Source organism: Mchenga conophoros, linkage group LG11 (assembly GCF_057382185.1).
Source record: "Mchenga conophoros isolate Kocher_MC1m ecotype Shallow Benthic linkage group LG11, M_conophoros_male_GT1.1, whole genome shotgun sequence".
Lineage (NCBI taxonomy): Eukaryota > Metazoa > Chordata > Actinopteri > Cichliformes > Cichlidae > Mchenga > Mchenga conophoros.
This window is the reverse complement of record NC_140536.1, coordinates 28,546,916-28,563,770: the sequence shown is the minus strand read 5'-3', so window position 1 is coordinate 28,563,770 and position 16,855 is coordinate 28,546,916. Positions and strand designations below refer to the sequence as shown.

Here is a 16,855-nt window from a genome sequence, read left to right as displayed (position 1 = left end):
TTTTAACGACTCGAAAGGACTTGAAATTCAAAATTTCAGACTTGTGACTTGACTCGGACTTTTACACCAGTGACTTGAGACTCGACTCTGACTTGCCTGACATTACTTGAGACTTGACTTGAGACTTGAGGATAAAGACTTGAGACTTACTTGAGACTTGCAAAACAATGACTTGGTCCCACCTCTGTTAACAATTAGGGAAACACGTGTTTATTCTAATGTATTATATTTACAAAACGCTCATATTAAACACAAATACAATCTTGGGACTTACTGTGGTGATTTTTTATTACATGAATTCAATGTAAAAGGTTACACCCATTACAAAGAGCCCTATCTGAGTGGATTAACCGCTCAGGAGATATCTACGTGTCTGACTTTTCACGGAAAATTTATGATTTTCGATAAATAGTAAGTTTCCTTTTTTCAGCATCCTGTCCGCATCTGTCAACGGAATGAGGTCCCCCCCCCCCCCCCCCCAAAAAAAGAAAAAAAATTACTCTCGCAAAGATAAAAAAAAAAAAAAATACATATCTCTATATAACAAAATGGAGCCCGAAAGGAAAGAAAAAGAAACGTTTCTGCTGTGTGGGATCATTTCGATATTTTAACTGTTTGTCTGTCTTTGTTTCAGTGTAATCTATCAGAATAGGAAAAACAACAGTGTGACCTGCAGTGTAAATTATGTTTTTCATTTTATGCAGGTTAAATGTCGCATCTGTTCTGTGGAGCTTTCTTACACAAACAAAAGCACCTCCTCAATGTTTAGGCATTACAGAGCCAAACATGAAAAGGAAGAGACAAACACAGGTAGGCTTATATAGACATTGAGCAGCTTTATCATAATTTTTTTTATTAATTAATATGTTTTATTATTTTGAAATCAAGCATCTAGGAAGACTGTTCTGGGCCAGGCAGTCCTGAATTTTATTATAAAGGCCTGCCAACCCCTTAGTATTGTGGAGAGTGAGGGGTTCAGGGGGCTGGTTCAGGTGATCCATCATACGTTTTGCCAACCAGAAAGGTTTGTATAGACAACGTCTCATCAGGTAGCTGATGTTAAGTACTGCATACTGATTTAATTTTGTTTCATCTTCAGACCATCAAGGAATTGATAGCCAAAAAACATGCGGAGAAACTCGAACGAGTGAAAATGGAAGTAAAGCAAGCTGTGGCAGTGAGTATAACAGCTGACATGTGGACCTCTTTGAACATGGAGGCTTACTTGGCTCTTACCTGTCACTACATTAATGAGAATATGCAGTTGTGTACATCTGTGTTGGGTGTGAAACACTTTCCACAAAGTCACACTGCAGACAATTTGGCCCAATTCAAAACAGGCATGATGGATGACTGGGCCATCACAAATAAGGTAAGATGTCCACTGACCGACAGCACCAAACATGATTGCAGCAACAAGAACTCTCCAAAGTCGACATTCAGTTTGCATTGCACACAAAATAAATTTATTAGTCAAGAAATCATGTGATCAAATCCCTGAACTTTCATCCATAAGAGACAAATCTAGACAAATCGTATCATTCTTCAGATCCAGCACTACAGCCAAAGAAAAGCTTGCCAAAGTGCAGCAGCAGATGGGACGGCCCATCTTGAAACTTATCAACGAGGTACCAACACATTGGAACAGCACATATCAGATGCTGTCACGGCTACATGATGAGAAAGAACCAGTCTGGGTATCTGTTGCTTCTCTTCAACAGATTTAACTCCACTTACGGCTGATGAGTGTAACATCATAAGGGAAGCACTTCTTGTGCTGGCCCCTTTCCATCAGGCCACAGTGGAGTTGTCTGAGGAGAGTTTCAGGATCAAAGATCATCCCGATGATGAAAATGCTTTATTGTGCACTTGACCGGAACTCTTTACATCTACGCACACAAACAGCCACCCATCTCCATGACCAACTTAGGCGTCATGTCACAGACACTGCTTCTAACCTGGAGTCATTAAGTGTGTTGACCCTATCAACCCTTTTAGACCCCAGATTTAAAACACTCGGATTTCGTAGTTCCTCCAAGTGTAGTGAGGCAGTCAGTCGCCTGAAAATGGAGTGTGCTGCAGTCCCGCACAGCATCTGAGCCACAGCCTGGACCTTCATCAGAGCAGTCACCTGTTCCAGACAAGTTCAGTATTATCAGCTTATTCTTACATTTATTTTGATGCTAATGTGTACTAATTTGGGGTAGATGACAAAAACGAAAATGGCCATGCATTTTTTATTATTTCAGAAAACCTGCAGCTCGATGAAGAAGTTGGCAGACAAACCAACAATGCAACAGCGGACTCCATCACTGAGGTCCAGCTACTTGGCAGAGAGAAACATTCCAAGATCAGAGGATCCTTTAACGTACTGGGGGAATAGGAAGACGTCTTATCCGAACCTTTTCCACCTGGCTTTACAGTTTTTGTGTACCCCAGTTTCATCTGTGCCCCGTGAGCGTGTGTTTTCCAAAGCTGGGGAAATGGTGTCAAAAAAACGCAATAGACTGAATGGAAAAACATTGGATAAACGTATTTTTCTGAATAGAAATTTATAATAAACGCTGAGTCAATTACATTTAAATGGGTAATATTACATTCACAATACTTTCATTTTAATTTTCACTTAATATCATTCACAATATATTTTAAAGATGCCTACAATATTTGAAATGTAAAAGATATAAAATGATTCCATGGAAAGTACAATACCTTACAGAGTATACAAGTATGAGTAGGTCATTGAATCAGTGTCTGTTGTGAGTCTCAAGTAAGTTGCCTGCAATGATATTTAAGGTCCAGCAGGTGTCAGTATGGAGCAAAACAACAACACTGTGTCGACATAGTATCGATACAGTTTGGGGAATGTGCTGAAACGCTTCACGAGGCCTCGTCTACCCATCACTAGTAGGATGTTCTCAGATGAGGAGTTTATCAAAGAGTATTTGGTGGACTCTGCCTGGCTAATTAGCCCTGAGATAAAAGAAGTATTTGAAAATATGCAAATAGTAACAAGACAGATCAAGGACACTGTGAAAAATGTGAGGCTTTAGCCAGACAATTTTAACTTTTCACTTCAGTTCGGGATGAGCGCTGTTAGGTCCGCAACACAGCCCAGTTTCTCATCTTTGTACGTGGGATAACAAAAGAGTGTGAGATTACAAAGGAGCTGGCAGAAATGCACTCTATGAAAGGGACTGTGACAGGGAGTTACTTGTTCACGGAGGTAACTGCATGAATTGATAAGCTGGGGGCTAAATTGGGACAAACTGGCAGGTGTTAAAAGCGATGGCTGTCCAAATCTGAAAGGAAAAAACATCTGACTTTTGAATCAGATACAGTATAAAGTGAGAGAAATGAACCTAGAACTGAAATTGGCATTTTTTGCACTATTAAATACACCAGAAGGTGTTGTGTAAGTCACTGCTAAAAATTAACTATGCTGTTGATGTTTCGGCTAAAATAGCTAACTTCATCAGGGTAAGAGCGCTGACTCACTTTGTTACACTTTCACTTGAAGTCAGTGTGACTGCGGGATTTTTATTCTTTTATTCTTCAAAGAGGATAGCCTTCCACACATAAAGAGATGTTTTTTACAAACATTCTCAGTCCTGACATTTAACAAATAAAGATAAACAACCTCTTTCAGCAATGATCACTTGTCTGCTTTCCTTCACATTTTTAACTCTGCCACAGAACCTGATTTTCATGAACTTACTCAAGTTCAAAACAGCCTAGATTTCGTTTGCAGAATTGAAAAACTGAGGATAAAATCTCAATGGTGCGACTAAAAAAAATGCTTTCGTTCAAGTAAACACAAAAAAGTCTCCACAACTCTGAAAGTCTCTGTGTGGTCAACAACAGACACACATTATGCATTATGGAACCTCTCAGATGCCCAAAGAGAATTCCAATTATCTGCCAGAGACAATACTGACAACAACAGTTTTCACAAATGCAACAAACTTTATGCACACATGACAAAATACTGAGTGAGCTAAAGTGACCTATGTCTAAATGACAGAATCCCATTGCATTAAAGCCAGCAACATTAATATCTCAAGGCACTTCAGCAAGAAATTGGAAAATGTTTTCTGCATCTGTATTTAGCCTGCAGGTAATGCAGGAATACACATAATTTTTACAGCATCGTGATTGTCTATTAAGCAGTTATAGAACAGCTTCTATGATGTAAAGTGTCAGACATTACTTTACTCTGCAGCATCAGCATTCAGAAGAGAGACAGAAAGTGCCCTGTGTGCTTCTTAAATCCATTTTTCAATAAAGTTTGTTTCAGTAGTACCATCTAATTTACTTTCAACAGTCACAACAGATAGCTGTCATTTGTCTTTTGGTATTCTAATGGCTTCTTTAAATCTAAGCAGCTGGAAATTTATTTGCATTAGAGCTGAGGTAGTACGACAAATGAAACATATCAAAACTGAAATACTTATTTCTGTTAGTACACAAAGCAAATAATTGTTCCAGCTCAGCTCCACCTTGATATCTTAATATGGACCTAACTTTCTGCCATGTCTTTTTTTTCTTTTTCTGATCTTTCCTTCAGAAAGGTCCAGAATGTAAAATCTGTAAATCAGGTAGATGCATTTGGTAAAAACCTCACATCCTGTGATTTCTGCTTGATGAACATAATCCTAAGCAAGTCTTTGTATGGTCATGCTCAGGTAGAAGAGTGGTTTTCCATCTTATTCAAACTCTCCGTTTCTGTATCTGTGTTTGTGAGTTTCAGCAGAGCCTGTGTCTGCTCACTGGTATTTTCTGCATTCTGGTCTTCTACTCCAGGAAAACCCACCGAATCCTCGTCCTGCTCTGAGCTGCTGGGCTCCAAATCAGGATAAATGAGAAGGAAACAAGCTGCAAGAAAGCCAAGGAAAGAACCTCCAGAGGCCACAATGGGAATGACACGCACACTGCCAACTGCCTCTACCACAGATCCAAGTGCTGATGCAACCAAAATCTGGCTGATGTAAACCTGAAAGAGGAAATACTGTAACCAGACTATTTACAAAAACTTAAACATGCCGTTTCACTTTTGAACGTTTCTCATTTTGCTCAGTGTAACCTGAATTTATGCATCAGGGTCAGCTTAATTTGGTACAGTACTTACCTGGCAGGTTAAAATAGCGCAATCAATCCCAAAACCTCTTCGAGTGTTTTCTGGGCTGTGGTTAATGTACTGAGAAAAGAAGCATGACAGGAAAGACTGTAACTATACTGAAACGACCGATGTTTCTAATTGAATAAATGGGGAAGAGGCTCAAAACAAATAGTAATTAATTAAAGTGGTTTAATTGAATTATTGCATTAACTGTTTAGAAACTATAAAAACTGGAGCCATTTATAGACACATCAATCATTTTCAAAAGTAATTGGGGATATTAACATAATTTTAAATATAAGGATTGTTTTTAATTTTTGTGATTTGACACTATATAAATAAAACTGAATTGAACTGAATTACAGCACATTTGGTCAAACAACCTCAGACTTGACCATAATGGTTTTAGTATGCACCAGGAACATAAGTGTGATCATACCTCTTTTATTTCATGGTACTGGCCAAGTAATGCATAGGGACAGTAGGAGATACTCATGGAGATGATGCCCATGGTACTGATCATCACCATCGCAACATAAACATTAGGGATGATTGCCATGACTGCAGTACCTAAGATGAGAGGGAATCCAATCCGTAAGTAACTTTACAGAGGCTAACAACATTTATACTCATATTTCAACTATTCTAATAAGTCAGCTCACCTACTGAGAATCCCAGAGTCCCAAGAATGTAGATGACCCTAATGCTGAGATCAAAATGATCCAGATACTTCTGAAGGATGGCTGGGTGGAGAAAAACTGTCATTCACTGAGTAGTTAGCTGAATAGTTCTATAAAAAAATGAAGCTGTTTGAGTTTTACCAGAGCAGACAGCAGCAGTAGCAGCATAAACCACCAGTCCCCAGCAGCCCATCTGTACTCCTTTGTGATAATTTTGTAGCTCTGTGGAATTGGCTGGTGCCTTAAAGAAAAAAGAAAAAAAGTAGAAACACTGACGATTTGACTTCCACTGACATTTTAGTGCCTCATACTCATAAATTGTAAAATGTGCTAAGTCCACTGCACTACTGTGTGGTTTCCAAGGAATACAAAATACCAAATGATGTCAGGTAGTGCTTCAACAACAATACAGATGGGATTTGGAAGGTATCTGTATGTGTGTGCTTGTGTGTATACCTTGGGGTCTCCTTGGAAAATAACCTGCCCCATGAAATCTGTATAAAACACAGCTTCAGCTATAATGGAGAACCATGTGAGCAGGTGACACACACATAATCTCCAGAGCTGACTGGGCATCTAGAGTGAAAGTAATACAGGCAGTATTTATTACTGGAACATCAATCATCTCTGTTGACATAATCCAGTGCTGTAGTAGGAGAATGAAGAAGAAATTCACCTTCAACATGGACAACCACAGCAGCCGTACACTCCCACCCTTGTCTGTTCCTCCCTCACTGCTTGAGCCCTCAGATGACACACTGCTGGCTGAAAGCTGCAACCGTCGTCTGTCTGTATGCCGCTGGATGATGCTTAAATCATTCAAACTTTGGGACGTGGTGATTGGCCGAGGGGTGAAATGTCCTGTGTGTCGCATTCGATGCCGTTGTGCTCCAACTCGACCATAATATGAAAAGGTAAATGAGGGCTGAAGAGAAAAAACCCACCAAAATCAGTTTTTATACATCTGCAAAATAACCTATGTTGTCAATTAAAGATTAAACAATAAATTAAACCATACTTGTCTGTAGTAGGTGGGTCTGCCTGGCCGTGTACTGGATGTATGGTTTCCCGGCTTGGTGCCATGGGTTTTCATAACACTGGGGAACTCAGAACCATTGGCAGGTTTGGCCTGCTAGGACAGAAGAGAGAGGCAGTGTGGTACAAATTACTGAAGGAACACTGTTTGTCTCAAAGTTATCATAAGCTAAAAAACAAACAAAAACCATATTTGATCACAGCAGCCATTTTACCAGTTTCAACTGGGAATCCTCTGAGCCCCAGTTGGTCTGCTGGAAGGACGGATGACCATTTGCTGAATCTTTAAGTTCAGATAAAACTGAACTTATAGGCGTCACGTCGGCCATCCCATCAGGAGGGGGTTGTGGTCCGAAAGAAGGTGGGGCTTCAGCACTGGAATCTGATAGTTTGAAAACATCTTCAAGCTCTTCTTGCATTTCAGGTTGAAAGTGTGTCTCTGGCAAGAAATTTTGTGTGTCTGGGTCAAGGTCTGCATCTAACTCAATTGTAGCATCTGGCATGGCTAAGACTGAATCACTTTTACTCCTTACTCGCTCCACAGCAAGAAAGTCAATTTCCACTTCCTTAGGATCTGATTCAGGGTCGTCTCTGGATCGAGCTCGAGCAGAAGCATCCTCTTCTGTAATTACATCCAGTGTGCGGCCAGCTGGCTTCAAAGATACCTGGCCAGTAGAATCCCCATTTTCTGTGTCTTTAACCTGGTTTGATGGACTGAAGGGCTGCTCAGGGATACTGAACATGTGCAGTGTGACAGAGATAATAAAGACGATGGCTGCAAACATGAAGAGAACCTGCTCCTGTGATTGAAATGCTTGGCCCAGAGCTGTGCCAGTCCAGTCTAGACCTCCAAGCATGTATCCTATTGCTCCACCAAGCCCTAAAGAGACAGGTATAAGGGGATTAGTGTAGCATTATTATTTGTAAATATGTATGGAGGGTTGTGCAACTGTAATCCTAACATTATGCATGTATTCAGATTTGATAATGTTCAGAACATTCGCTTTCTGCATCCATGTGAACATTCAAATTACACGGTCCATGTCTTTCCTCCACTGTGTCAAAGAGGTGAGCCTTCAACTTAAATTTCATTCTGGGAAAGAGGACGAAGTAGCTGTAGTATGCGTGGTGAACTGTGTGTTGGTGTCCAGATATCTAAGAATGTTGACAGTCTGATCCCCGCTGAATGAATTCCTGGTTCACAGTCTTGTGAATGTTGAGAACGAAACCTCCAAAAATCTACATAGACTTACCAGCAGAGAATGCATGAATGTTCAGCGCAATATCTTGCTCATCTGTGTCTGCAACATCCAGCAGATAAGCTCTGATTGGTCCCTCTGAGGCATCAGCGCAGAAGTCCAGCACCACCACGCCCAGCACAGTAAGAACGATGCCGATAGTATGCTTATTGGGAGTGTCGCCGACGGAAAGGCCTGAAGAGAATACCACAAAATATACACAGACCGGATTTGCTGAACTGCATTTTTTATGATTTGTTAGCAGATTATCTCCCTTGAAGCCTTGCACTCACCTATTAATGAACCATTTAAAAACAGTGCCACTCCCAGCAGTACACCTACACAAAGACCCAGAATGAACGGTCTTCTCCTGCCCCATCGCAGGCTACAGCGGTCACTGGCTGTGCCAATCAGAGGTGTGAAGAGGAGACCCAGGATAGGACTGAGAAACCAGGTTAAACTGTAATACTTTTCAGGAAGACCTGGAAAATAAACACAATTGATTCATTCAAGTATTTTCAATTACACTAAAGCTAATATAAGAATTAAAAAACAACCACAGCATAGTGAAGTGTGTGTATATATATATATATATATATATGTATATATATATATATATATATATATATATATATATATATATATATACACACACACACACACTAACACACACACATGCATACATCATCAAATAACATAAAAAAACAAAATAAATGAGACGGAATAGACTGTGTGTTTCCAAGTGATCTAAAAGCCTGTGAAAATAGGTAGGTCTTCAAGTTGAGTTGAAGATTTCCAATGAGAAGGAGAACTATATAAAAGAGGGAAGACTTGCAGAGTCTTGGAGCAGCAACAGAGAAAGCCCTGTCACCTTTAGATTTTAAATGGGAGCATGGGACCCACATAAGTATTTGACTGGAGGACGCAGAGTTGGAGTGGTTAGGTGCAGGCTAAGGAGATCTGAAATGTAACCTGGAGCAAAGCCACAGAGAGCTTTAAAGACAAATTGCAAAACAGCAATCTGATCTGATCTGATCTAAGAGCAAGTGTTTTTGTTTTCTGACAGGCCACAAAACTTAATACTTAATGTATTACAACCAAATGTAAGTAAATGTCTCATATTTGTCATTTTATTTAGGCGGTGGTGGGAATAAAACATACTCTGCAGAATTTAATACCTTTATCTGTTATTTTTATTTTGATGCAAGGCAGTATTTGTCCATTGTCTATTCTTTTAAATATTGAGATCTATCAGGCTTTGGCATTAGATATTTGTATTTTGACTCTTTTGCATTAGATATTTGTATTTTGACTCTTTTGCATTAGATATTTGTATTTTGACTCGTTTGCAAACCAGTTTTTAGCTTTCACTAAAATAAAATAAAAATGCTGACAAAAAGCTGATGATTGTTTTGTAATAAGTTACTTATCTACCAGGCTCTGTTTTGAATAAGTTAAGTCAAAGTTAAGCCAAATTTAGATGCAGGAACAGGCACAGAACGTTTTCATTATGATTTCAATACACAAAGGGCAAGTTTTCCCATGTTTTAATAATATCACATGACTTGCATTCCACAGCTGAAGAACCACTTTTCCATTATCAGTGGTTTTTAACTTAGCAGAAGCATTTTTGGTAATATGGCGGCCAGTTACATCAACACAGTCAAAAATATGCTACAAACAGGAAAGTGGTGAAACCTGTAGTTGTGCATGTCGAAGACAAAACTATGTTACAGCATGTCTGCAAATCTCAAAACACTACTCTTCAGTTGTTTTTACCCATTTCCAAACCGGAGAGGCATTTCCATTTTTAGTGTACATCAACTCTAAAAGAAGTGGACTTTTAGGTTTAAAATCTGATGAATTATGTCAGCAGGCTGACTGAGCTGGATAATTCTCAAGGGAACATTATGTTCTGTTCCTGCCTTCCTTCTCCCTTAAGTCAACAAAAGCGAATATAACTTTCTCACAGCATGAAAAATATCTCTCTCTCCATCTGTCTTTTCCATTACTGCTTATTTCCTCTTCAACAGACTTATGCAGCAAAGCTCAGAGATGCTTTATACACTTTTCACTAATGAAGTAGTTATACATGAGTGTGTCTCTGTGTGTCCAATACAAGTACATGGGGAAGAAAACTCTAAATGTTTGTCTGAGCTAAAGAATACACATACGGTAAGTAAAAGCATGATAAACCCATGAGACAAGAAAAATCGTGTCTATACTTCACTTGAGTTTTAGGTTACAAACATACCTTGTGCACTGTGAACAAAGAAACATGAACAAAGTTGTGTATCTGCAACAAGTTAATAAAACACATTTACTGTGCTTAAAGGCAATGTCAAACAGTTTTCTAAACACATGTTCAGTCAAGAACCCTGGGATTTCAACAAGCTATGGATGCATTTATTTGGCAATAATCAAAGGTAAGTTCAAAATTACAACCTGTCCCAGCATAAAATGAACTGCACTGCACTTGCTGAATGTTTGTTTTAAAGGTGTTGGCTATGGCAAAGTAAGCAAGAGTATGAGTGGTAAGACAAAACAAATCCTGATGTTTCACCAGCTCAGCAGTGTCTTTCAGTCTTAACACAATCGTTTGCAAGTCCTGAAGCTTTAAAAAGCAAAGAAAAAGCATAAAGATTTCTCCTTTTCTAATGTAATTAGCTTAAAACGTATCCATTCCAAAAAATAAGTGAGGCTGATTCAGTTCAATAAATTAAAAAAAAATCCTATGTCAATAATCCGTTGTCATCTATAACCAATATCACTTGGTAGATCATTTCAGAGGTGTGGACTCGAGTCACATGACTTGGACTCGAGTCAGACTCGAGTCATTAATTTTATGACTTTAGACTTGACTTGAAAAAATGTTCTAAGACTTGTGGCTTGACTTGGACTTTTACACCAATGACCTGGGACTTGAATTGGACTTGAACCGGTTTACTTGAAAAGACTTGATATTTTACCCCAAATATAAAATTTAACATGCATATTATATAGAGATTGAAAATGTGACGTCATTCACGGGTAGAACCACAAAGGATTCTGGGAACTCGTGGCAAGCGGTACTAGCTCACGCAGGCTTTCAATTAAAATCAGTTATACAGCGATAAAAAGAAACACAAAAATGTCAAGAAGCTGTTGTATTATTAACTGCAATAGCCGGTCGCATGACAGCCACGGGAAGCCGACGGGTAAAGAGATCGGTTGTTATCGGATTACGTCGTTGAAGAGAAATTGTTCGAGCCATGTTTCCGAAGTAACAAAGAGGCGACGGATGGCCTGAATTGCAGCCATTCAAAGATCAAATATAACGTCCCAGAACACTCCAGCTCACAGGTTAGTCTGCTCCAAGCATTTACACGAAGGTCAGTGTTTTTTAGTAGTTAATACGTCATTTTCATAACATAATTAGTGATATAGGTTACAAGCAAGTCTGGCGCTGAACAGAAATTGTCGCGCTATGCTCCTTTATTTATTGTGTTTATTGTGCATAAATAGTGAATTGTCCTGACACAATATTGCGTTTCGCTTCTGTTATTATGGTACATTGACAAAAACATATACTTTTATTCACAGGATAAAACAGGTTTTTTGTATCACTAATTGCCCAGTACGATTACAGCATACAATATTGTTGTCACTGCTACATTTCTGTGATGCTACCAGAAATTATTTCCACTGCTAATTAATTACCGTTGAGCTCAAAGGTCCTATTAATAAACGGTTAAGGAATGTGTATTTATGAAGACGATTTGTGAGACTGGTAAACTTATGATACGTACGATGGTCTTTCGTTCTACACGGTGCATTTCATGGTCCCTGTACCCATCCGTCGGTAAACTGTACCTGGGCTTGTTGCAGTGACCTGAAGTTACTAAACTTCATGAGTGTATGCACTCACTCCAAGAACCGTATGATTATAAATATGCATATAAATATGCTACAATGAGATAGCTGACTTCATCTAACTAGCAAATGTTGTCCAGGCTACGTTGGTGATACAGTTTTTTTTAATGTGTATGATATTTTTGTCATGCGATTTTAAAGCCGGTCCTACAACCGCATCCAAGAATAACATGCAGCTTATCTCAGAACTGTCCGTGAAAATTATTCTTGGAGCTAGGTTTAATTGAGCTGCATTTTAAAGAGGTGCAATTTCACAATTTGTGTATATTTTCTAAGTTCACTATTTTGTCATGTGTTGAGAAAAACACAGATTTTAAAATTACATGGTCTAATATTTACATTTAGCATATAACTGCAACATTATTTTTTCGTTTTTTTTTTTTTAAAGACTCGAAAGGACTTGAAATTCAAAGTTTCAGACTTGTGACTTGACTCGGACTTTTACACCAGTGACTTGAGACTCGACTCTGACTTGCCTGACATTACTTGAGACTTGACTTGAGACTTGAGGATAAAGACTTGAGACTTACTTGAGACTTGCAAAACAATGACTTGGTCCCACCTCTGGATCATTTACATTCAACAGGTTTAGCAATAAACTTTATTGGCATATGAAAAAATAACTACCCAATCAGACACGTTAATTAGAATCAGTCAGTCTTATCATGTTGTTAATGGAGCAGAAAAGTGAAATGTGCTGTGTTAAACATTCTTCTCATACCTAACCAGTAAAAAATGCTTTTGTTCCAGGTCTGTTATGGTTGCTAACTTGACATCAAACCACAAAGCTCCCCGCTTGAGTAGAGACACGGGCTACATGATACAGAAGAGCAGCCCTGAAACCAATGAATTGTGACAACAATCAAATTCCACAAAGTCACCACTGTTACCTGACTACTACCACAACCACAGACTGATGTGCATCTGGTTTGGATAACAGTGGTTAGCTTCACTGCAAATCAAATCCAGCTATTGTTATATAGATAGTGAACCAAACACAGCATAATCGCTGCTACACTGCAACCAATCTTCAAGTTTTTTGACAGTGATTAGGAGAATGCTGCCACAAATGTGTCACTAAGATAACTAACTAGTGGATAAGGAAAAAACTGTGTTGTGTCTCCTACCTATTTGCAGCAGAACTGGTGTTACCAGAGCGGTTTCCATGGCATAGCAAAACTCACGTCCAAACATCACTGTCCCGTGCATTACCCAGCGATGCAGAGGGATTCGTACTCCTCTGCCTTCCTCGTCCATGTCTGTCTCACTCTCACTGTCATATGCTTCTTCTTCTTTGGGTCTTCTGATCTCTGGAAGACGAGAAGCATCTCCACCCTCAGCTGCCATCTCCATTTCAGTCTGGTTTGACTTCAGGGGAACCATTTGTTGTGGCTGTTATAGATCAGTATATATGTCTTTGTGCCACAGTTTTTCCTATAAATGCAAGCACAATCTTACCATCTTATCACTGTCAAAAAGTGTAATAGGCATAGTTTTCACCTTGATTTTTTATAGCTCATGAGAAGATAAAGCTATTTCAGAAGACTAACAAGTCACTACTAAGGTCAAAGCAAAAGAAACACAGAGGCGAGAACAATCACAGTTTTAGCACATCTCCAAAAGTATTTAATGGTGATGGGTAGGGAAGAGTGTAAGAGAGGCGAGGTGGGGTGATAAGTGTTTTATGGTCTCCAGCAGATGTTTGTGGTGGTGACCTGCAGTGAACTCCTGAATAGAAGTGGCTGTGTGCATGAAGTTTGGGCAAGTCCAACTAAGAAAGTTAGTGCTTGTCAGGCAAGTCCGGGTTAAAATATCTTGAGATTTCTCAGTAAACTCCTACTAATAATGTTACAAATTAACCTGCAAAAACAAAACAAAACAAACAAGAAAAACAGATACCAGCTGTGCAAAAAGCTAAAGCTATGACAACACAGGATGTAGCTTTGCCTTGATTTAAACAGGGAAACCTGTTAGTGCATTTTCCAGAAAATCTGTTCAGTCTCCAAATGCTGATACAGAAGTCTTATTATTATTAAGTAGATTTTTTAATGAACTGTTATTTCTGCAAGTAAATTCTAGTGTGAATGAAAAAACAAAACAAAATACACCACTGTCCTAGAAGGGTGCTGTAGCAACATCTTCCCCCAGAATTGCTTTATTCCCTCCTTATAAGATAAGATAACCTTTATTAGTCCCACACGTGGGAAATTTGTTTTGTCACAGCAGGAAGTGGACAAAACAAAAGTTATGTAGCAAAAATTAGAATACAATACATTATATTAATTGTATAACTCCCAGAGCCACTACTCAAAGAGATAATACCTCCCTTAATGATAAGATGATGTTGATGGAGAGAGTGGTCAATCAGATCAACCCATACCAATGCACAGGTATCCAGTTTGGTTCAGATCTGGTGACAGTGAAGGTCATAGACTCCTAGCACTCTCATATCTATCATCATCCTGGAAGAGATCAGTGCCCTTAGGATTTAATTTTCTTATCTTACAACTCTCTTTTCAAGGGGAATAAGTGGAACCAGACACTGCCAACAAAAGGCCTAAGAGTTCGAACAGAGACACCTGATTCCCTTAGTCTAGGGTTTGAGAGGTTCACCCCATAATGGGTTTGTATAAATTAAGCCGTAAGACATAACAAATAATTTACAATAAGTATAAGCATCATAGACTCAAATAAAGGGCCAAACGATCAAAAAAATTAGACTGAATTAACCCAAGATTGCTCTGTTAAATCCAGTGACATCGCCACTATCTAGAACCTTGAAGTCATAATAGCAAAATCAGACTCATAGACAAGAGCCACATTAAAAAATAAACCATTATTACACCACTATTGCTGTTGCGTAAGTGGAGCAGAAAGCAAGCAGATCCTATTGACACATACCTTACAAGAGAGCATGGCAAAGACCATTCTTCTATTCTTTACTTATTCATTTTCTGCCTGGCTCTTCTGAGTTGAGCAATATGAAAAAAAAGCTTAGATCATGTATAAGTTGATGTTTAATGAGAGCTTTGTGCAGTTTTCTGTCATTTTCACAAAGAGACAGATCAAAGTGTTTTTGTGTTTAGTTAGTAATCCGAACAAATTAATGTAGAAAGGTAACTTTTTTTTAAACTTCATCGAGGTGTGTGAGCTGAATTCTCACAGGACTGTGTGTACACGTGAAGGTCCGAGGGGCTCGTTGGACCAGTTATGACATGTTTTGCCTCACCTGAACTACCTGCCAGTCTATAAATAATAAATTAATATATTAAAAATTATTTGCCGTTTTATGCGAATAAGGCGCACAGCGATAAAAGTGTATTCTCGTCTGGACTGAGAGGAAAAACACCAGAATTCAGGCGCATTACCGTTAACCTGACTTTGACTGACGCAAAAAGTTACCTTAGCAAGCTAGGCTTGGCTGATATTAAGCAGCTTACGTTAGCGAGTTAATAGCGGAGAAACCCACTTTCATGACAGACAGGAACGTGTAACGTACCTGAGATTTTACAGCGCTGTGGTAAAGCTCAGCCAGTTCCGCGTTGTGGAAAACTTCTATGACGTGTTAGCACAAAAAAAATAATAATAATAAGAAAAAAAAACCTCTCACTTCTTTAGGTTTGCAAAACCTTTGCAAGCTAACTGGGTGACCATAGGGTTTACTACACTCACCAATTTCAATGGTTTCCACATTAACACAGCGGGGCGTGGCCATCAGAAAACCTTCGTGACGTCAGCGAACGCCTCACCTATGGACGACGGTGAAAGGGCAACTAGCTAGCATGATATAAGTGGAACCAACTGCATGGAAAATTGCATGGATTGATAACATAAAGAAATGAAAATATGTCAACAATAATGGACCTCAAGAACTGGAAAAAAAAGACAATTCACAAAGTCATAATGGAGGATATTTATTTATTTATTCATAATTCATTAATTCATTTACTCTTTTGTTTATTAGCTAGCACGCTTTCGACTCTTCCTAGAACTTGGTCCTATAGCTCTATATATGTTCCTATATGTTGTTCCTAAATCATTGACTTTGACTAACTTGACCATTAATTCGGTTAATTTCCTCCCTGCTCCAATATACATTTATTGCGATCTAGAGCTTCAAAAACAGGCTCTGAAGATTGATTAATTAGAAGCCATCAGTTCTTCAGGCTATTTAAAAATCGCATAATATTATACTCTGTTGTAAAAAATAAATAAATACATAAACAAACAAACAACCCTGTGCTTACATTCACAGAATCATTCGTCCAAGCGGTTTCCAATGCGCTGAAGTTTCCTTCGGGCTCGTTCTCCATTGGTTTTTTCAAAGAATAGGCAATGCTGCTCCCTGGTGTACATTAGTAGTTATTATTCTCTAATATGTTCTGATTATATTACTTGTTTGGGGATTGAGGAGGAAAATGCCCTCACTATTAAAGAAAGACAAGAAGAGAAAACGTATTTAATATACTTTTTAAATTCACATCTCAGTTTCTGAGCTGGTTAAAGATTGCATGGGATTAGAAATTAGTATGTATCAGAGGAACAGCACAAGTTGAGCTGTTTGGGGACAAAGTTAGAGAGGCAAGGCTGAGATGATTTGGACACATGGCGGGCAGAAATGATGGATATACTGGACAAACAATGCTGAAAATGGAGCTGCCAGCAGGAGGAAAAGAGGAAGACATCAGAAGAGTTTCGTGGATGTAGTGAAGGAGGAAATGCAGACAGAAGAGGATGTTAGATATAGGGTGAGATGGAGGCAGATGATCCACTTTGTCAACCTATAAAGTGAACAGTCAAGAGAACAAGTGTTTAAAATGAGCTCCACCTTAAATATCAGGAGCAGCAATACTGATCCATATATCACTGAT

At 38.8% G+C, this 16,855-nt stretch overlaps 1 protein-coding gene and 1 pseudogene across 2 annotated transcripts; one reads left to right on the top strand and one right to left on the bottom strand.

Annotated features, from left to right (window-relative positions):
- The first annotated feature begins 1,565 nt into the window (after nt 1-1,565).
- Nucleotides 1,566-2,099, top strand: LOC146564432 (zinc finger BED domain-containing protein 4-like; annotated as a pseudogene).
- Nucleotides 2,100-2,381: 282 nt separating this feature from the next.
- LOC146564431 (polyamine-transporter SLC45A4-like) lies at nt 2,382-15,686 on the bottom strand. Of its 2 annotated transcripts, none has more exons than XM_085292229.1 (13): nt 15,484-15,686; nt 13,112-13,418; nt 8,366-8,554; nt 8,088-8,267; nt 7,050-7,714; nt 6,818-6,931; nt 6,476-6,724; nt 6,256-6,375; nt 5,941-6,040; nt 5,782-5,862; nt 5,559-5,689; nt 5,129-5,197; nt 2,382-4,993 (listed from the first exon to the last, which is right to left on the bottom strand). In XM_085292229.1, the coding sequence occupies exons 2-13, from the start codon at nt 13,365-13,367 to the stop codon at nt 4,682-4,684; spliced, it is 2,466 nt and encodes an 821-aa protein (XP_085148355.1). In that variant the 5' UTR covers nt 13,368-13,418; nt 15,484-15,686; the 3' UTR covers nt 2,382-4,681. The 2 variants fall into 2 exon arrangements, with proteins under 2 accessions (XP_085148355.1, XP_085148356.1); XM_085292230.1 differs by having other exon boundaries at nt 6,818-6,928.
- Nucleotides 15,687-16,855: the final 1,169 nt, after the last annotated feature.

Bases quoted from the DNA above. Each gene is read 5' to 3' on its own strand.
- LOC146564431 (XM_085292229.1), bottom strand. From the start codon at position 13,367: ATGGTTCCCCTGAAGTCAAACCAGACTGAAATGGAGATGGCAGCTGAG. The intron at 6,725-6,817 runs GTATGGTTTAAT...TTTTCTCTTCAG, and splicing joins GACCCACCTACTACAGACAA to CCCTCATTTACCTTTTCATA. The intron at 4,994-5,128 runs GTAAGTACTGTA...TTCCTCTTTCAG, and splicing joins GCGCTATTTTAACCTGCCAG to GTTTACATCAGCCAGATTTT.